This window comes from Manis javanica, chromosome 5 (assembly GCF_040802235.1).
Source record: "Manis javanica isolate MJ-LG chromosome 5, MJ_LKY, whole genome shotgun sequence".
Taxonomy (NCBI): Eukaryota; Metazoa; Chordata; class Mammalia; order Pholidota; family Manidae; genus Manis; species Manis javanica.
The window spans coordinates 119,500,201-119,522,577 of NC_133160.1; the positions used below are offsets into that span (position 1 = coordinate 119,500,201).

Here is a 22,377-nt window from a genome sequence, read left to right on the forward strand (position 1 = left end):
GGTAACAGTGAAGTGGCAGAGGTGATAATGTAATCTGAAGTTGCCTTACAGAAAAAGGATACAAAGCACAGTCAGCAGAGAAAAAAGACACAAGCAACATTTGAAAGAAATTGGGCTCAAGCTTCTAAGAGTTCTCTCCCAGTGGATTCATACTGGAAGCACTTTGCTCCTCCAGCAATGAGTTGTGACATATATTTGAAATGTTGTCTGCCAAGTAAGCTTATTAGAGACTTAGTACCTAAGATTCTTACTGGGGATGAACACCTTGGCATCTTCTGTCTGCAAGTACTAAAATTCCACATTCCCTGAATGAAAGCAAGTATTTGGCATAACCATAGTTTTTGCACAAGCAGTTTAGGCACACTAAACCACACTTACCATTTAGGAAATGATGGGAACCTTCCTAGAATCCAAGTTCCCACTTGGTAGCCAGGGGTTAATGCAAGCAGGCCTTTAAAAAAATAATGTATCTAGGCCTGCTGTGTCAACTCTTTTATGTACAGTATGAAACACATATTGTTTTGGGATTTAAAAATATATATTTTTAAAGGTGGTGATCATGGAAAGATTGGTACTTGATAAGGTAACATTTACATATGCAGATCATGTTGACTGTGGTGTATTTAGATCAATAAGTTGAGAGACTAGTACATATATGGCACTACATTGTGAGGGCTTGTTGCTATGATTTTTTGCTTGATCGGGATGCTTAATTGATAGCAAGGCATATTTATTCTGCCAGTGCCCTCCTTGGGTTTTGGAGTTAGATCTGAATTCAAATTCTGATTTTTCCACTTCGGGTGGATTTTGTTGTTTCTCACTCTGTAACATGATTACCAATACTTCTTTCTCATTAAGTTGTTATAAGCATTTCAATGGCATATAGTTGGTATTAAAATATTAATGGCTGTTACTGCTTTAGAATATTTACCTCTGTGTCCCACCCAGTGCCTGAAACTGTACTCAATAAATGAATATGTAAGTATATGGGCAAATAAAAATTTTACAGAGCTTGGATAAATGCTCTAGAAGTCTGAGACTTACTAAAAAAAGGCTTATGTAGCATTCCTGAAAGAGATAAGTTTCACATCAAATAGGGAGTCAGATTATAGATCATATACTGAACCACACTTGAATAGAGAAAGCTTCCTGAAGGATAAATTAGGAGTCAGCTAGTGATTGGGTGAGGTGAGGAGGAAGGATGGAATGTTTTAAGCAGAAGTAACATGTACAGAGATCTGGAGCTTAGATTTTGACTTTTTAAAAATTGTTTTATTAGATTATTTGAAGGGCTTCATACAGCAAAAATTATGGAACCCCTGCTCTGTGTGATTTAGTAGGTGTGAGGTGAGACCTGAGAATCTGCATTTCAAACAAATTCCCAGGTGATACCAATCTTCCTCTTCTAGGGACTACCTGTGAGAACCAGTACTTAAGAGAAATGCAAACAGCTCAGTGTCGCAGGCTTTTGTTTGTTTGTTTGGAGGGGATGTTGAGAGTTGTGATAAATGAAATAAGCACTCTAGATATAGAAGTAAATTACTATTAAAAATACTTGATCCTTAAGATATAGATACTCATTAAAAGGTTTTAAGCAGACTTGTGATGATCCAACTTATTTTCTGAGGATGATTCTTGAAGCAGTGTGAAGAATGGATTGAAGAACAACAAGGCTAGAGAAAAGGAGACAAGAGGTTTTAATAATCCAGATAAGAAATGATGAGGGTATCTGCTAGTGACAGCTGGAGAGCTTGAAAGAAGAAGATTTGATGGCCACTATTCAAAAGATAAGAAATTACAAGTGTTGGAGAGGATGTGGAGAAAAGAGAATCCTCCTACACTATTGTTGGTAATGTAAATTGATACAGCCATTATGGGAAGCTTTATGGTTTCCTCAAAAACCAAAATAGAAATACTGTATGAGTCAGTAACTGCACTTCTAGGAATTTACCCAAAGAAAATAAAGTCTCCAATTTGAAAAGGTATTATGCTTCCCTATGTATATTGCTACATTATATCCTGTATGTATGTGTATATGTGTAAATATAAATAAAGTTAGTATTTTGGTGAGCCAGAAAATCTGGATGTTTTGCTAACTTTAGGTTATCACTGAATCCTTCAGGTCCTGTTGATAACAATTCTTTCAGAAGAAATGAATTATCATTGAATCAAAACAGTAGACAAAAACCTGCTGAGAAAACAAATCAGTCATCTAAGAACATTAGGGGAAAAAATGTGCCTTTAAAGGGGCAGAAGAGAACTACTCCACGCAGCTCAAGAGCACGCAAGTCTTTAAACACTAATGATTCTGAAGGAATTATTGACCATGATGAAATTTCCGGTTCCCAGAATGAGTCTTTGGAAAAGGATGAAGCAGACCTGGCTAAAAAGAAGAATCTTGATCATCCTGGGTAATGTCTCTTGTGTATACAATATACAACAGTATTACTGTTCAGCATTTAATAGTTTGTCTATGTTATTTAATAGAGAGGCAGTATTGGCATAAAGAGCTCTGCAATTGACAGACCTGGTAGTAAATCCAGGCTCTGCCATTTAGCTGGGTGATGACCCAGGCAAAGTAGTACTCTAAATTTGTTTCCTCATGTTTAAGTGAGGAATAATATATAGCACATGAAATGTGAGTGATAAATTTAATAAGGTGTTATAGCCTTAGAGTTGATTTCTTTCTTATTGTGGCAAAAACATGAAATTTACCATCTTAATTATTTTTTAAGAGTACAGTCCCATATTCTCTTTTAAGTGAGATTAGTGTGATTTTAGTAATTAGGAATAGTTTGTAATACTTTTCCCCCTGAGATGACAATAGTTAATATATTTTGAGTGCTTATTATGTATCAAGTGTTTGCTAGGTACTTTGAATGATTTCTGATCAGTCCTAAGAACCTAGTGAGCTAAGTATTATTCTTAACACATTTTTCGTTTATTGATACAGCATTCATTCTTTCATACATTCAACAAATAATACATATTCTGTATTAGAAACTATAAGGTGCTAGGGATGTACCAAAATAAATGGTAGAGTACCCTGAAATATATTAGTATATATGTCATTATGGTGTAAAAAGAAGTTTCATACACATTGTTTAACTATTTCACACCATTGTGATACCTCCTTTCTCATTCAGTTTCCATTAATGAACTCTTTCAGGTACACCAAAAAATCCAAAAGCAAAAACAAAACAGAAACACATGAATCCCCATGACCTTGCTTAAGAAATAAAATACTATAGTGACTATTGAAATCTCAAGTATACCTTTGCTGAGCCCATTCTTCTCTTTCTTATTATTAGAGGTAGCCAACTATATTGAATTTGGTAGTTAAAATTCTTATGGATGTTGTTCAACTTTTCCTACATGTGAATGGGTTAGACAGAAAAGTAGATATGAGTGAGTGGAGGGTGAATAGACCAGTAAAGCCCTCTAAGAGGGACTCAGAGTTAACCAGAAAAGACTCACAGAGTTAATGAGTTAATTAGTTGAAGTTCCATAGGCCAGGAGCAACTCAGAATGTCACCATTTTCCCCAGGGAAAGAAAAGTATCTGAGCGCAGCCCATGTCTTCATTCTATCAATTAGATCATGCCACTGTAAAATCTACTTAGCCTGCAAAAAAGGCCCAGTTTGTTCTTTAACTTAACCAATATGCTGTGTCTGCCTCTTCCTCTGGCCCCTAATCAAGTAACTTTGTAACCAGGTCAGGAGACAGACCTCAGAAGTGTAAATAAACCTATGTGGACAAAGAATGCTGAAGGCCCAAACCAACATAATCACCTAAATAACCCTATTCTTAAGAGAAAACTTCAGAGGAATTATGAATCACCTGTATGCATCTAGCTTTAGGCTGACCCTTACCCAAAAAAGCCCTGTAAAACCCCAGACCCTGCATCTTTTTTTTTTTTTCTGACCAAAGCATTTAATTAACAAAAAAAATTACAATAGCAGAGAAAATAATAACAACAACAATAAAGAGAAATTAGAAGAAGTGGGGATCAGGCCTTAAGCATGCCTCCTCCTCTCTGAGGTTACCCACACTCACCTTTGAGTGTGTCACTCTGTGTCCTACTTCAGATAAGTAGGGAGGGGCTACTGAGAGTTCTGATTTGGGCTTGCAAGTTCCCGTTGCGTGGGTGACCCCGACGGAACTGCAGCTGTATGATCATGCTCCTTAGTTGCCTGCCTGAAAATCTTTCTTTGCCTTGGGAAGTTCTCAGAATATAATGTCACTCTATCCAGTTCTCTATGGCTCCCTGTAAGTCCGGGGAGAGGAAATCTTGAGACAAAATACCTCTAACAACCGAAATCAGATAAAGGGAGAAATAAAGTTTAAAACCCATTTATTGCTTATAAACTGCAGTCCAGGGCCATCTCTCTTTCTTCTGCTCTGGAAGAAGCAGGCAAGCAAGCAAGCTAGCCCCTCCCCTTAAACTGTCAGGTTCAGAAATGCCCTCTGTTGCCCAGGTAATTACCCACTGACATGGAGATGAACTTCTCTCCACCCCTGAAGATATGCAAATGCACTAAAGCCAGGTGAGATAATCTGGAAATCTTACAATTTTACCCACACTCCCCTAAATCCTGGGATGGTGGAGATTTAGTTCCCAAGCCATGCAGATTCAAGCGGACCCTGGACACCAGTTGACACTGGTTTTAGGATTTGTCAGGGTATATGCCCTCTGTTGAGGAGTAGCTTAATGAGTTTCCCTTTCCTCCTCCTCTATTTTTCCTTCCTCTCTGCTTTATTCAAGTAAACCTGCCTTTGTCTGCCTTGACTAGCCTGCTCTTCCTCTGCAGTGTCTTCAAACAAAACTTTAATTCTGCTTCACTACTGTGTCTCTGCCCTTCAGTTCTTTGTTGCAGTGGGTACAAGAACTGAGGAGAACAAACTCAATCCCACTAACACATGTATATATTAACAGCATGTGGTATTGTTTTAAAACTTTATAAAAATGGTTTAATACTACACATATCCTGTGATAATGCTTTTTCCACTATTCATTATATACCTTTGAGATTGATTATTCATGTTGATAAATGATATATTTCCATTCCTTTATAGTGGAGGTTAGCAAGCTTTTCTTAAAAGGCCAGGTAGTAAATAATTGAGACTCTGCTAGCCAAAAGGCAAAAATTGAGGTTACTTTGTAGATACTTAAATAGTCATTTAAGATGTAACTTTTGAAAAACCTTACTTAGCTCTCAGGACTTAGAAAATAAGTGGTTGGTTGAATTTATATTACCTTAACATGAAAATGTGTTTATGTACTCTTTTGATAAGGCTTTCTAATTTTTCACTATTAAAAACAATTTTTTCAGTGGGCAATATATACATGTTTCATTGTACATATGTATGAGAGATTCTCTGTAGTATTATATATGCTAAGTAGTAGAATTCTTGGATTTAAGGGTATATGCATGTTTAACTTAAGCCTAACTACTGCCAGATTGCTGTCCAAATTGGTTGAGCCAGTTGACAACCCTGCCCCCAATGTGTAAGAATTCTCATCAGTCTGTGTTCTCAGCAAAATAAGTGGGTGTTATATTTGTTATTATTGATCAATCTAATAGGGGTTGTCTCTTGATTTAATTTGTATTTCTCTAATTATTAGCGAGGTTAAACAGTTATAGGCATCTTTTGTTTCTTGCCCATTTTAAAATAGATTGTCTCTTTATAAGTTGCTTTTTAATACCTTTTCATTTTCCTGTGTTTTAGAATTGGTTTTTAGGAACTCGATATATTTTGGTCTATAATCCTTAAGGGGTCACATGTATTACAAATAGCATCTCTGAGTCTGTGTCTTTTAACTTTTTAAGGATGTCTGTAATGTCATACAGCAGTATATTTGTAAGGTAGTTGATTATCAGCCTTTTAATGTTTTAAACATTTGCTGTTTTATTGACTCTCAGGTCATAATGATCTATTTTTTCTGTGTTCTAAAATTTTTAACTTCTTTTTTTTTACATTTACTTCTTTAAAAATAATTTTATTTCGTGTTGATGTTATATAAGAAATCTAAATTCTTTTTCCCCATGTAGATAATCAGTTGTCTAATTAGTTTATTGAATAGTGCCTTTTTCCCCACTGATTTGTAATGCCTTCTCTGTGTTATGTAAGATTTCCATATTTATATCAGGTTGTTTTTTATATTATTATATATTCATAAGACTCTTGAGAGGTGGATAGGATAGGCATTAGCTCCATCTTTACATATGAGGAAGATTCATATACATTAAATAGTGTTTTGTTAGATACATAGGTCTTCTGACTAGTATAATTTTTTTTACTTGAATGTACTAAGAAAAAAATAAATCAGTGTTTTATTAAGCAAGGCAGATAAACCTTAGCTATTGCTTGAGAGGCATGTTAAGGCAAAAAAAAATTGGTTTGCATTGTTTCTAAATTTGAGCTTAGCCTTCCAAAAACAAACTTTTCTTTGTGCACAGTGAGGAGTTAGTCTAATTAGAAATATCCAAAGTTGGTAGTTGTTACAGTGTCTGCTTAAGAAAGTCTATTGGGTATTTGGGTTCATAGAAAGATCTTGTGATATTTGTTTAGCCTCATAATATACATGGAAGAGCAAGTATATGTAATTATTTTTGTATTCTGTCATAAAGTGTAAAGATAAATTGTTGCATTTACCCAGGGGTTCTCATGGAAACCTCAAGAATAATTTAGGTATAAAAGGTATGTCAACAGCTGTATTGTTCTATATATAGGAAAGACAAAAAAAAAAAACACTTCTCAGAAGATACTGGTTATTACATTCAAATACAGATGTTTCATGGGTGTCTATGAAAGCAGACAAATGGTTATAGTCCTTTTTCATAGTAATATTATTTAAAACATAAATTAACAAGAATGAGCTGTTTAAGAGGTAAGAAACTTGTGTTAAAAATAGGTTGAAACAGAGAGGCGGAGCTAAGATGGCATGAGTAGGACAGTGGGAATCCCCTCCCAAAACCATATATATTTTTGAAACTACAACAAATACAACTATTCCTAAAAGAGAGACCAGAAGACACAGGACAACAGCCAGACTACATCCACACCTGCGAGAACCCAGTGCCTGGTGAAAGGAGTAAGATACAAGCCACAGCCCTGCGGGAACCAAGGCCCATCACCCCAGCTCCCGGCGGGAGGAGAGGAGTCGGAGCAAGGAGGGAGAGGGAGCCCAGGACTGCTAAACACCCAGCCCTAGCCACTCACACCAGAGCGCAGATACACAGTGCATGCATGGGGTGCTGGAAACTAGGGAAGCAGGACAGTAAGACCTGTGAGCGGGTCCCACAGCCGGCACCTCTGGGACAAAGAAAAGCGAGTGCTTTTAAAAGTCTTAAAGTGACAGGGACCCCACAACTGGATGGAAGCATCCCGGGTCACAGTCCAGCAGCTGAAAATTCCAGGGAACTCCGGATGCACTAACCCCCCGGGCAACAGCTCTGAGACCCCTCACGGAGGTAAACAGCCAAAGAGCCCCCTATCAATTAGCCCTCTGGGGCCCCGCCATAGCACAACAGCACCCTGAGGCTGGCCACGCCCAAAGCAAGGGACCTTCCTCAATACCGGCCGGGCAAGATACAGAGACTCAGTCTACACACAATTGCCCAACACAAGCAACTAGGGGTCACAGTTGTCCCAGTAGAGAAAGGCCAGGAGCAACTGGAAAAAGTCTAGGCTCTCCCAGCTGACAGACACGTCAATAGCATACCACTGCACCTATCAACACGAAAGGCAAAAAAATTTGATCCAGACAAGACTAACCCAGACATCTTTGACATCTACATCTTCCCCCGAGAAGGAACCTGTGGAGATAGATTTAACCAGTCTTCCTGAAAAAGAATTCAAAACAAAAGTGATAAACATACTGATGGACTTGCAGAGAAATATGCAAGAACTAAGGAGGGAGAATACAGAAATAAAACAAGCTCTGGAAGGACTTCAAAGCAGAATGGACGAGATGCAAGAGACCATTAATGGACTAGAAAACAGAGAACAGAAACGCAGAGAAGCTGTTGCAGAGAGAGATAAAAGGATCTCCAAGAATGAAAGAATATTAAGAGAACCGAGTGACCAATCAAAATGGAACAATATCCGCATTAAAGGGGTACCAGAAGAAGAAGAGAGAGAAAAAGTGATAGAAAGTGTCTTTGAAGAAATAAGTGCTGAAAACTTCCCAAAACTAGGGGAGCAAATGACCTCTAAGACAACAGAGGTATACAGAACTCCCATGACAAGGGATCCAAGGAGGGCAACACCAAGACACATAATAATTAAAATGACAAAGATCAAAGACAAGGACAAAGTATTAAAGGCAGCCAGAGAGAAAAAAAAGGTCACCTACAAAGGAAAACCCATCAGACTATCATCAGACTTCTCAACAGAAACCCTACAGGCCAGAAGAGAATGGCACGATATACTTAATGCAATGAAACAGAAGGGCCTTGAACCAAGAATACTGTATCCAGCACGATTATCATTTAAATATGAAGGAGGGATTAAACAATTCCCAGACAAGCAAAAGTTGAGGGAATTTGCCTCCCACAAACCACCTCTACAGGGCATCTTACAGGAACTGCTCTAGATGGGAGCACTCCTAAAAGGAGCACAGAACAAAATACCCAACATATGAAGAAGGGAGGAGGAGGAATAAGAAGGGAGAGAAATAAAGAATCATCAGACTGTGTTTATAATAGCTCAATAAGCGAGTTAAGTTAGACAGTAAGACAGTAAACAAGCTAACCTTGCACCTTTGATAACCTCAAACTTAAAGCCTACAATGGCAATATGTACATGCCTTTCAATAATCACCCTAAATGTAAATGAACTGAATGCACCAATCAAAAGACAAAGTGTAATAGAATGGATAAAAAAGCAAGACCCATACATATGCTGCTTACAAGAGACTCACCTCAAACCCAAAGACATGTACAGACTTAAAGTCAAGGGATGGAAAAAGATATTTCATGCAAACAACAGAGACAATAAAGCAGGTGTTGCAATACTAGTATCAGACAAAATAGACTTCAAAATAAATAAAGCAACAAAAGATAAAGAAGGATATTATATAATGATAAAGGGCTCAGTCCAAAAAGAGGATATAACCATGATAAATATATATGCACCCAATACAGGAGCATCAACATATGTGAAACAAATACTAACAGAATTAAAGGAGGAAATAGAATGCAATGCGTTCATTTTGGGAGACTTCAACACACCACTCACTCCAAAGGACAGATGAACCAGACAGAAAATAAGTAAGGACACAGAGGCACTGAACAACACACTAGAACAGATGGACGTAATAGACATCTACAGAACTCTACATCCAAAAGCAACAGGATACACATTCTTCTCAAGTGCACATGGAACATTCTCCAGAATAGACCACATACTAGGCCACAAAAAAGAGCCTCAGTAAATTCCAAACGATTGAAATACTACCAACCAACTTTTCAGACCACAAAGGCATAAAACTAGAAATAAATTGTGCAAAGAAAGCAAAAAGGCTCACAAACACATGGAGGCTTAACAACACGCTCCTAAATAATCAATGGATCAATGACCAAATTAAAATGGAGATCCAGCAGTATATGGAAACAAATGACTCAACACAAAGCCTCAACTACTGTGGGATACAGCAAAAGCAGTCTTAAGAGGAAAGTATATAGCAATCCAGGCATATTTAAAGAAGGAAGAACAATCCCAAATGAATGGTCTACTGTCACAATTATTGAAATTGGAAAAAGAAGAACAAATGAGGCCTAAGATCAGTAGAAGGAGGGACATAATAAAGATCAGAGAAGAAATAAATAAAATTGAAAAGAATAAAACAATGGCAAAAATCAATGAAACCAAGAGCTGGTTCTTCGAGAAAATAAAATAGATAAGCCTCTAGCTAGACTTATTAAGAGGAAAAGAGAGTTAACACACATCAACAGAATCAGAAACGAGAAAGGAAAAATCACGACAGACCCCACAGAAATACAAAGAATAATTAGAGAGTACTATGAAAACCTATATGCTAACAAGCAGGGAAACCTAGGAGAAATGGACAACTTCCTAGAAAAATGCAACCTTCCAAGACTGACTCAGAAAGAAACAGAAAATCTAAGCAAACCAATTACCAGCAAAGAAATTGAAGCGGTAATCAAAATCTACCCAAGAACAAAACCCCTGGGCCAGATGCATTTACCTCGGAATTTTATCAGTCATACAGAGAAGACATAATACCCATTCTCCTTAAAGTTTTCCAAAAAATAGAAGAGGAGGGAATACTCCTAAACTCATTCTATGAAGCCAACATCACTCTAATGCCAAAACCAGGCAAAGACCCCACCAAAAAAGAAAACTACAGACCAATATCCCTGATGAACATAGGTGCAAAAATACTCAACAAAATATTAGCAAACCAAATTAAAAAATATATCAAAAGGATCATACACCATGACCAAGTGGGATTCATCCCAGGGATGCAAGGATGGTACAACATTTGAAAATCCATCAACATCATCCACCACATCAACTAAAAGAAAGACAAAAACCACATGATCATCTCCATAGATGCTGAAAAAGCATTCGACAAAATTCAACATCCATTCATGATAAAAACTCTCAAGAAAATGGGCATAGAGGGCAAGTACCTCAACATAATAAAGGCCATATATGATAAACCCACAGGCAACATCATACTGAACAGTGAGAAGCTGAAAGCTTTTCCTCTGCGATCGGGAACAAGACAGGGATGCTCACTCTCCCCACTGTTATTCAACATAGTACTGGAGGCCCTAGCCATGGCAATTAGACAAAACAAAGAAATACAAGGAATCCAGATTGGTAAAGAAGAAGTTAAACTGTCACTATTTGCAGATGACATGATATTGTACATAAAAATCCCTAAAGACTCCACTCTGAAACTACTAGAGCTAATATCGGAATTCAGCAAAGTTGCAGGATACAGAATTAATACACAGAAATCTGTGGCTTTCTTATACACTAACAATAAACTAATAGAAAGAGAAATCAGAGAGACAATTCCATTCACAATAGCATCAAAAAGAATAAAATACCTAGAAATAAACCTAACCAAGGAAGTGAAAGACCTATACTCTGAAAACTATAAGACACTCTTAAGAGAAATTAAAGAGGTCTCTAACAAATGGAAACTCATCCCATGCTCCTGGCTTGGAAGAATTAATATCATCAAAATGGCCATCCTTGGGCAATATACAGATTTGATGTAGTCCCTATCAAATTACCAACAGCATTCTTCAATGAACTGGAACAAATAGTTCAAAAATTCATATGGAAACACCAAAGACCTCGAATATCTGAAGCAATCCTGGGAAGGAAGAATCAAGTGGGGGAGATCTCACTCCCCAACTTCAAGCTCTACTACAAAGCCACAGTAATTAAGACAATTTGGTACTGGTACAAGAACAGAGCCACAGACCAATGGAACAGAATAGAGACTCCAAACATTAACCCAAACATATATGTTCAATGAATATTCGATAAAGGGGCCATGGGCATACACTGGGGGAAATGACAGTCTCTTCAACAGATGGTGCTGGCAAAACTGGACACCTACATGTAAGAGAATGAAACTGGATCACTGTCTAACCCCATACACAAAAGTAAATTCGAAATGGATCAACGACTTGAATGTAAGTCATGAAACCATAAAACTCTTAAAACAAAACATAGGCAAAAATCTCTTAGACATAAACATGAGTGACCTCTTCTTGAACATATCTCCCCGGGCAAGGGAAAAAAAGCAAAAATGAACAAATGGAATTATATCAAGCTGAAAAGCTTCTTTCTGTACAGCAAAGGACACCATCAATAGAACAAAAAGATATCCTACAGTATGGGAGAATATATTCATAAATGACAGATCTGAGAAAGGGTTGACATTCAAAATATATAAAGAGCTCACACACCTCAACAAACAAAAACCATATAATCCAATTAAAAAATGGGCAGAGGAGCTGAATAGACAGTTCTCTAAAGAAGAAATTCAGATGGCCAATAGACACATGAAAAGATGCTCCACATTGCTTGTCATCAGAGAAATGCAAACTAAAACCACAATGAGATGTCATCACACACTCGTAAGGATGGCTACCATCCAAAAGACAAACAACAACAAATGTTCTCGAGGTTGTGGAGAAAGGGGAACCCTCCTATACTTCTGGTGGGAATGTAAATTAGTTCAATCATTGCAGAAAACAGTATGGAGGTTCCTCAAAATGCTCAAAATAGAAATACCGTTTGACCCAGGAATTCCACTTCTAGGAATTTACCTTAAGAATGCAGCACTCCAGTTTGAAAAAGACAGATGCACCCCTGTGTTTATCGCTGCACTATTTACAATAGCCAACATATGGAAGCAACCTAAATGTCCACCAGTAGATGAGTGGATAAACAAGATGTGGTACATATATACAATGGAATATTTCTCAGCTATAAGAAAAAAACAGATCTTACCATTTGCAACAACATGGATGGAGGTAGCGGGTATTATACTCAGTGAAATAAGCCAGGCGGAGAAAAACAAGTACCAAATGATTTCACTCATATGTGGAATATAAGAACAAAAGAAAATTGAAGGAACAAAACAGCAGCAGAAGCACAGAACCCAAGAATGGACTAACAGTTACCAAAGGGAAAGGGACTGGGGAGGACGGGTGGGAAGGGAGGGATAAGGGTGGGAAAAAAGGAAGGGGGCCTTACGATTAACATGTATATAGGGGGGGCACGGGGAGGGCTGTGCAACACAGAGAAGTCAAGTAGTCATTTTACAGCATCTTACTATGTTGATGGACAGTGACTGTGAATGGATATGTGGGGGGTCTTGGTGACAGGGGGAGCCTAGTGAACATAATGTCCTTCATGTAATTGTAGATTAATGATACCAAAATAAAATAAAAAATAATAGGTCGTAACATGACAGAGGTGCCATAAAGATATATTAAGAGATTTGTCTTTTATAATGATTTTTTCTTCATTGTTATAAGCTGTTAAAAATGGATTTAATAAATGCTCATATGTGTATGTTTAAAAATATGTATATACATAAGTAGATGAAAAATTTTAACATCAACTTTAACAGTTAACCCTATTGTTAAATAAGGTAGTATATTTTTTTGTATTGATTCTGCCTTCTTAAAAAAGGTAAGATTTCCTTTGATATACAAAACATATTCATTACTTTGTATATTTCCATTTCTCTGTAGTTGTGTTTAGCCTTGTCTTGAGTATTTTCCAACTTAAAGCAACTAACTTCTGTTTCCTCCAGGACATTGCAGTATTTGTAAGTAGGTAATCAAAAATTATAGAGCTATTGCTGTCCCCAAGTACACATTACATAAGCTTTTTTTTAAAGGTATCATTGATATATAGTCTTAGGAAGGTTTCATATAAGCAACATTGTAGTTACTACAATCCCCCTATTATCAAGTCCCTACCACATACCCTATGGTAGTTACTGTCCCTCAGCACAGTAAGATGCTATAGAGCCACCACTTGTCTTGTCTCTGTTATACTCCCTTCCCATTGCCCCAACTTAATCCTATTCACCCTCCTTTCCTACCTATCCTCCCCAACCCCTTTACCTTTGTTAACTACTTGTCCATTCTTGGGTTCTGTCAGTCTGCTGCTGTCTTGTTCCTTCAGTTTTTGCTTTGTTGTTATACTCCACAAATGAGTGAAGTCATTTGATACTTGTCTTTCTCCACCTGGCTTATTTCACTGAGCATAATACCCTCTAGCTCCATCCATGGTGTTGCACGTGGTAGGATTTGTTTTCTTCCTATGGATGAATAATATTCCGTCGTATATATGCATCACCTCTTCTTTATCCATGCGTCTACTGATGGACTCTTGGTTACTTCCATGTGTTGGCTGTTGTAAATAGTGCTGCGATAAACAGGGGTGCATGTGTCTTTTTGAATCAGGGATTTTGTTTTCTTTGGGTAATTCCTAGGAGTGGAATTCCTGGGTCAAATGGTGTATCTCTTTTTAGTTTTTTGAGAAACCTCCATATTGCTTTCCACATGGTTGAACTAACTGACATTCCCACCACAGTGTACAAGGGTTCCCCTTTCTCCGCATCCTCACCAGCATTTGTCGTTGCTTATCTTTTAAATGTTGGCCATCCTAACTGGTGTGAGGTGATATCTCATTGTGGTTTGAATTTGCATTTCCCTGATAGTTAGTGATGTGGAGCATCTTTTCATGTTGGCCATCCGAATTTCTTCTTTGGAGAAGTGTCTGTTCATATCCTGTGCCCATTTGTTAATTGGGTTATTTGCTTTTTGGGTGTTGAGGCATGTCAGTTCTTTATATATTTTAGATGTTAACCCCTTGTCGGATATGTCATTTACAAATATATTCTCCCATACTGTAGGATGCCTTTTTTGTTCTACTGGTGGTGTCCTTTGCTGTACAGAAGCTTTTTAGTTTGATGTAGTCCCACTTGTTCATTTTTGCTTTTGTTTCCCTTGCCCAAGGAGATATGTTCATGAAAAAGTTGCTCATGTTTATATTCAGGAGAGTTTTGCCTATGTTGTATTCTAAGAGTTTTATGGTTTCATGACTTACATTCAGGTCTTTGATCCATTTCGAGTTTGTGTATGAAGTTATATACAGTAATCCAGTTTCATTCTCATACATGTAGCTGTCCAGTTTTGCCAACACCAGCTGTTGAAGAGGCTGTCATTTCCCCATTGTATATACATGGCTCCTTTATCATATATTAATTGACCATATATTCTTGTGTTAATATCTGGACTCTCTAATCTGTTTCACTGGTCTATGGGTCTGTTCTTGTGCCAGTACAAAATTACCTTGATTACTGTGGCTTTGTAGTAGAGCTTGAAGTTGGGAAGCATAATCCCCCCTGCTTTATTCTTCTAAGGATTGTTTTGGCTATTCAGGGTCTTTGTGGTTCCATATGAATTTTAGAACTATTTGTTCTAGTTTTTTGAACAATGCTGTTGGTATTTTGATAGGGATTGCATTGAATCTGTAGATTGCTTTAGGCAGGATGGCCATTTTGACAATATTAATTCTTTCTACCCATGACCACGGGATGTGTTTCCATTTATTAGAGTCTTCTTTATTTCTCTCATGAGTTTCTTGTAGTTTTCAGGGTATAGGTCTTTCACTTACTTTGTTAGGTTTACTCCTAGGTACTTTATTCTTTTTGATGCAATTATGAATGGAACTGTTTTCCTGATTTCTCTTTCTGCTAGTTCATTGTTAGTGTATAGGAAAGCAACAGATTTTTGTGTATTAACTTTGTATCCTCCAACTTTTCTGGATTCTGATATTAGTTCTAGTTGTTTTGGAGTGGATTCTTTATGGTTTTTTATGTACAATATCATGTCATCTGCAAATAGTGACAGTTTAACTTCCTCCTTACCAATCTGAATGCATTCTATTTCTTTGTGTTGCCTGACTGCCATGGTTAGGACCTTCAGTATTATGTCAAATAAAAGTGGGGAGAGTAGACATCTTTGTTTTTTTCCTGATATTAGAGGAAAAGCATTAAGCTTTTCACAGCTCAGTATGATGTTGACTGTGGGTTTGTCATATATGGCCTTTATTATGTTGAGATACTTGCCCTCTCTACCAATTTTGTTGAGAGTTTTTATCATGATTGGGTGTTTCATTTTGTCAAATGATTTCTCAGCAGATATGGGGATGATCATGAGATTTATTTTTATTTTATATATTTTTTTATTTTGGTATCATTAATCTACAATTACATCAGGAATATTTTGTTTACTAGGTTCCCCCCTTCACCAAGTCTGATCATGAGATTTTTGTCATCCTTTTTGTTGATGTGGTGGATGATGTTGATGGATTTTTGAATGTTGTACCATCCTCACATCCCTGGGATGAATCCCACTTGATCATGATGTATGATCCTCTTGATGTATTTTTGAATTCGTCTTAGTATTGTGTTATTGAGTGTTTTTGCATCTATGTTCATCAGGAATATTGGTCTGTAATTTTCTTTTTTTGTGGTATCTTTGCCTGGTTTTGGTATTAGAATGATGCTGGCTTCATTGGATGAGTTTGGAAGAATTCCCTCCTCTTCTATTTTTTGGAAAACTTTAAGGAAATGGCTATTATATCTTCTCTAAATGTCTGATGAAATTCAGTGGTGAAGCCATCTGTTCCAGGAGTTTTCTTCTTGGATAGTGTTTTGATTATCGGTTCAGTTTTTATTGCTTGTAATTGATCTCTTCAGATTTTCTGTATCTTCCAGGGTCAGTCTTGGAAGGTTGAAGTTTTCTACAAAGTTGTCCATTTCTTCCAGGTTATCCAGTTTGTTAACATATAATTTTTCACAGTATTCTCTAATAATTCTTTGAATTTCGGTGGTGTCCATAGTGATTTCTCCTTTTTCATTTCTGATTCTGTTTATGTGCATAGACTTTTATTTTTTCTTAATGAGTCTGGCTAGATGTTTATCTTTTTGTTTATTTCCTCAAAGCACCAGCTCTTGGTTTCATTAATTTTTTCTATTGTTTTATTCTCAATTTTACTTAATTTCTTCTCTGATATTTACTATGTCCCTCATTCTGCTGACTTTGGGCTTCATTTGTTCTTCTTTTCCAGTTTCATTAATTGTAAATTTAGACTGTTCATTTGGGATTGTTCTTCCTTCTTTAGATACGTCTGTATGGCTATATACTTTCCTCTTAGAATTGCCTTCCCTGTGTCCCACAGAAGTTGGGGTGTTGATGTCTTGTTTTCATTTGTCTCCATATATTGCTTGATGTCTGCTTTAATTTGGTCTTTGATTCATTGATTATTTAGGAGCATGTTGTTAAGCCTCCATGTGTTTGTGGGCCTTTTTGTTTTCTTTGCACAATTAATTTCTAGTTTCATACCTTTGTGATCTGAGAAGTTGGTTGGTACAATTTCAGTCTTTTTTAATTTACTGAGGCTCTTTTTGTGGATGAGTATGTGATCCATTCTTAGAAATGTTCCACGTGCACTTGAGAAGAATGTGTATCCTGCTGCTTTTGGGTGGGTGTTCTGTAGATGTCAGTTAGGTCCATTTGTTGTAATGTGTTGTTCAGTGCCTCTCTTTCCTTACTTATTTTTTGTCTGGTTGATCTGTTCTTTGGAGTGAGTAGTGTGTTGAAGTATCCTTAAATGAATGCATTGCCTTCTATTTCCCCTTTAATTCTGTTTGTATTAGTTGCATGTATTTGGGTGCTCCTGTTTTGGGTACATAGAGATTTATAATGGTTATATCCTCTTTTACTGACCCCTCTAATATAATGCCCTTCTTTATCTCTTGTTACTTCATTTTGAAGTCTATTTTATCTGATAAAGTTCTGCAACTCCTGCATTTTTCTCCCTGTTCGTTGCATGAAAGATCTTTTCCATCCTTTCCCTTTTAGTCTGTATGTGGCTTTAGGTTTGAAGTAAGTCTCTTGTAGGCATCATATAGATGGGTCTTGCTTTTTTATCCATTCTGTAACTCTCTGTCTTTTGATTGGTGCATTCAATCCATTTACATTTAGGGCCGTTATAGATAGATATGTAGTTATTGCCTTTGCTGGTTTTGGATTCGTGGTTACTGAAGGTTCAAGGGCAGCTTTGTTACTATCTAGCAGTCTATCTTAACTTGCTTATTACACTATTATAAACACAATCTTAAGATTCTTTTTTTCCCCCTTCCTTCTTCTTTCTCCTCCACTCTTTATATGTTAGGTGTCATATTCTGTAGTCTTTGTGTATCCCTTGACTGACTTTGTGGGTAGGTATTTTAATTTTGTGTTTGGTTAGCAATTAATTGGTCTACTTGTTTTACTATGGTTTTATTTTCTCTGGTTACAGCTATTTAGCCTTAGGAGCACTCCCATCTAGAGCAGTCCTAAATACACTGTTGAGATGGTTTGTGGGAGGTAAATTCCCTAAACATTTACTTATCTTGAAATTGTTTTAATCCTTTCTTCAAATTTAAATGATAATCTTGCTGGGTAGATAATTCTTGGTTTAATGTCTTTCTGTTTCATTGCATTGAATATATCTTGCCCTTCCCTTCTGGCCTGTAGGTTTTCTGCTGAGAGGTCAGATGATAGCCTAATGGGTTTTCCTTTGTATGTGACCTTTTTCTCTCTCTGGCTGTTTTCAATACTCTGTCCTTGTCCTTGATCTTTGCCATTTTAATTATTATATGTCTTGGTGTTGTCTTTCTTGGGTCCCTTGTGTTTGGAGATCTGTTGATGTCCATGGCCTGAGAGACCGTTTCCTTCCCCCAACTGGGGAGGTTTTCAGCAATTATTTCTTCAAAGACACTTTCTATCCCTGTTTTTCTCTTCTTCTTCCTCTGGTACCTCTGTAATGTGAACATTGTTCCATTTGGCTTGGTCACACAGTTCTATTAATATTCTTTCATTCCGAGAGATCCTTTTTTCTCTCTCTGCTTCACCTTCTTTGTATTGCTATGTTCTAATTTTTATTTCATTTACCATTTCCTCTACCTCATCTAATCTGCTTTTAAATGCTTCCATTGTTCTTTCATTTCAGCTACTGTATTTTTCAACATGTCTTTGTCTTAGATCTTGAATATTTTTCTGTAGTCTTTGTGTTTCCCTTGACTGACTTTGTGGGATATGTTCTTATGACTTTTATTTTGAATTCCTTTTCAGAAATATTGATCATTTCAGTTTCACTGATCCCTCTTTCTGGTGTTTGAGGTACTTTAGATTAAAGCACATTCTTCTGCCTATTTATAATCCTGAAGTGATGGCAGGGTCGCAGGCAAGTGGTGCCAGTGACTACCCAAAAGAGAGAGTTCTTTCCTGCTTCCCAGCCACAGTACCTGCCTCCTCTGTTAAGGCCAGTCAGTCATGGGCACAGAGCAGCCTCTGCATTGAGCCCCTTAGGTGCCATAGGTGGGGCTGCCCTCTGGCTTGCCTGGAGCATTGGCAGGGGTCACAGTGAGCAGTACCAGTGCCTGCTGGGAGCAGAGAGCTCTTTCCTGCTTCCTGGCCACAGTTCCTGCCTCTGCTGTCAGGGTCAGTGAGCTGCATGCACAAGGAGCAGCCTCAGCGTTAAGCCACTGTAGTTGCTGTAGGTGTGGCTGCCCTCTGACTGTACTGGAGTAATGACGGGAGTGGCAGGTTTGCACACACGTGCCGGCCAGGAGCAAGGAGAGGCAAACTGCTTATCGATGTGGGTGGCCTTTGGGCTGTTTTGCCCGCCGGGGGGATGGAGTGCCTAAAGCTCCTAAAAGTTCCCATCCTGTTGGGCTGAGTGTTTTGTCCACCTGTCTTCCTGAGCAGCAAGCTCTGTTTAATCCTTGGCCTTTTAGCAGCCCTCACACTGTTGGGAAGTCTTTCAAAGTGCCCACCTTTCTTTTTACCCAGAGCAGCCAGTTGTGGGAACCTGTTCTCCAGAAGCAGCTAGAATCTTTGTCTCTGTGTTTTTCACCCCTGTAATGTCCAGAGCACTGTGCAGTGTGGGTTTGTGCTGCCAGAGTAGATCTCCAGGGCTGGGTATTTAGCAGTCCTGGGCTTCTACTCCCTCCCTGCTTTGTTTCTCTTCCTTCTGCTGGTGGGCTGTGGTGGGGCAGTGCTCGGGTCCCACCGGGTTGCAGCTTTGTTATTTTACCCATTTCTGTGAGATGTTCTCTTCCCAGATATATGCTGGTTGGTGTAATCTTATTTCTGGTCCCTCTTTAGGATTAGTTGTATTTATTGTATTTTCATATTATATGTGATTTTGGGAGGAAATTTTTGCCTCACTTCTTATGCTGCCATCTTTTTTCCCACCACATTACATAAGCTTTTTAACATCGTCCTTAAAGTAGCTAACATGAATTATACCTGAACATCCTGGGTCATGGTACATCTCTTTTCCTATTAATTGATGGGCATTTAAAAATGTATGAGATGGGCAGATTAAAAGTATGTTTAGAAACTAGTTTTGTATCTTTTATCTTAGGTATTGTCCAGGAGTCCAAAAGATGCACTATTAGTTAATACAATTTAATATTAGTGTAAAGTCATAAGTTAATTAGGGGTTTTGAAAACACAATTTAAGCTGATAACATTGAGTTCTTGTAATTTATGGGTCTTTAAGAATTAATTCCTTTAAAAAAAACACATTACCTGTTATTATTATTTCATATAATTGGGTACATCATATTGCATTTTATAATGTTCAAAGAAATGATGTTATTCTAACCATTAAAACTAGGAGAGGAATTTTAGGAATTAAAATTTATTAGTTTTTTTGGGGACAAAAAAAATCCAAACATTTTCAGTATTAGAATATTATATGAGAACACACGCATGCACATATACACATGCACTGGTGTAGTCAGGGAGGAGACTAATAACAATTTTTAAGCCAGAATTAATAAATTAATTTGTCTAAAGAGCCCCTCTGATAAGACAGTACATGAATTACTTTTGTATACAAATATGCAACAGGTACTGAAATTTTTAACTGGTTTAAAGGTAGTATTTTTTGCTTATCATCTAATAACTATGGCCATTAATTAAACTATAAGCAAGTCTTTTTTTCCTATTAAAATCTTTATGAAAAAAATCTTTAAATGTGTTAACCTTAAAAATAAAACTGTTTGTTTTACAACAAAAATGGGTTTATTTGAGAATAGCAAAAACTTGCAATTGAGGACATGAAAAACATGGCAACACCATAGGCAAGTCCAACGAAAGAAGGGAACTGTTATTCTATGGAGAGATGGAGGAAGGTGGGAGAAGTTGTTTTGAATGAAAGTCCATTGGAAAAAAAGCAGAAGTTTCAGGTGGCGACAGTTTCTCATTGGCTAAGTTGCTAGAGTAGTTAAATTTTATTTTTTGGAGTAAATTTTTTGTACAAGATGCAGTGTACATCTTTCCCTTTTGGGGCTTGTGATTGACTATTCCTTCCTGTTGAAGATTTTTCTGTTGTGGTCTATAATTGACAATTCTTCCTGTAATTAATGTGGAATGGTATAGTTACACGTTCTGTCCTCCCATCTCCACTTTAGTGAGATTTCCCTTTTATTAGTTTTCATAAGAGTAAGTGCCCTAGAAACATAAGCAGTTTCCCTTGAGTTTCTCTTATTTTAAATTTTTATAGGCACATAACTTTTCTATTCTTTCTATAAGCCATGTGAAACAAAAGCTCACTATACATTAGATTTTTTATAACCGCTTTAGTGAGGATAATTCACATACCATACAGTTCACCCATGAAATGTGTACAGTTCAGTGGTTTTTAGTATACTCACAGATAGGTGCATATCATCAACACAGTCATTTTTAGACCATTTTCATTACCTCACAAAGAATCACCCTGTTTCCCTCTGCACAGCTCTAAGCAACCACTAGTTTTTATGTCTTTCTTCACTTTTATGTTCTGGACTTTAATATGAATCAAATCATATAGTATGAGTTTTTTTGAACTGGCTTCTTTCAGTTCACATAATATTTTCAAGTTTCATCCATGTTGTTGATTATTTTAGCCTTTTGTGGCCAAATAATAGTTTGTTTTATGTCTTTATACATTCACTTATTGATGGACATTGGGTCTTTCCACCTTCTGGCTATTATGAATAGTGCTGCTATGTACAAGTTGCTGTGTGGACATATGTTTTCATTTCTCTTGGATATATACCTAGGAGTGAAAATGCTGAATCATATAGTAACTCTACATATAATTGCTCGAGGAACTGCAAGACTGTTTTCCAAGCATCTGTATCATTTTAAATTCCTACCATCAGTATATGAGGTTCCCGTGTTTCCTTGCCGTCTCTTGCTATTATCTAACTTTTTTATTCTAGCCAAGTTAGAGGTATGAAGTGGTTTCCCATTGAGGTTTTCATTTGCATTTATTGGGTAACTAATGATCATCTTTTCATGTGCTTATTGATTGTTTGCATAGCTTTAGAGAAAGATCTACTCAGGTCCTTTGCCTAATTTTTAATTCGATTGTTTTTTTTTTTTTGAGTTGTAAGAGGTCTTTATACGTTCTAGATGCAAGTCCCTTGTCAAGTAAATTTTGCAAATATTTTCTCCTATTCTGTGAATTGTCTTTTCATTTTCTTGATGGTATCCTTTGAGGCAGAAAAGTTTTTCATTTTGTTAAATTCCAACTTAATTTATCTTTTGTTGCTTATATTTTTGGTGTCATATCTAAGCAAAGGTGCTTAATCCAGGTTCATGAAGATTTATCCCTTTTTTTCCTGCTAAAAGTTTTGTAGTTTTAACTCTTAACATTTAGGTCTTTCATCCATTTTCAGTTAATTGTTGTATATCTTGTGAAGTAAGGTTCCAACTTTATTCTTTTGCATGTGTCTATCCAGTTGTCTTATAA

The 22,377-nt window shown here is 37.0% G+C and overlaps 1 protein-coding gene across 4 annotated transcripts in view; it reads left to right on the top strand.

The window, feature by feature from the left end:
• The window catches only part of CENPC (centromere protein C), a 123,949-nt gene that overhangs the window by 59,921 nt on the left and 41,651 nt on the right, over positions 1-22,377 (top strand). For all 4 annotated transcript variants that reach the window (XR_005063524.2, XM_037026616.2, XM_073237521.1 and 1 more), the window contains one exon: positions 2,123-2,411. Coding sequence is in view for 3 of the 4 variants with exons in the window: in XM_037026616.2 (XP_036882511.1) it covers positions 2,123-2,411 (289 nt within the window). In the remaining variant the exon portion in view is untranslated. The remainder of the gene's footprint in view (positions 1-2,122; positions 2,412-22,377) is intronic.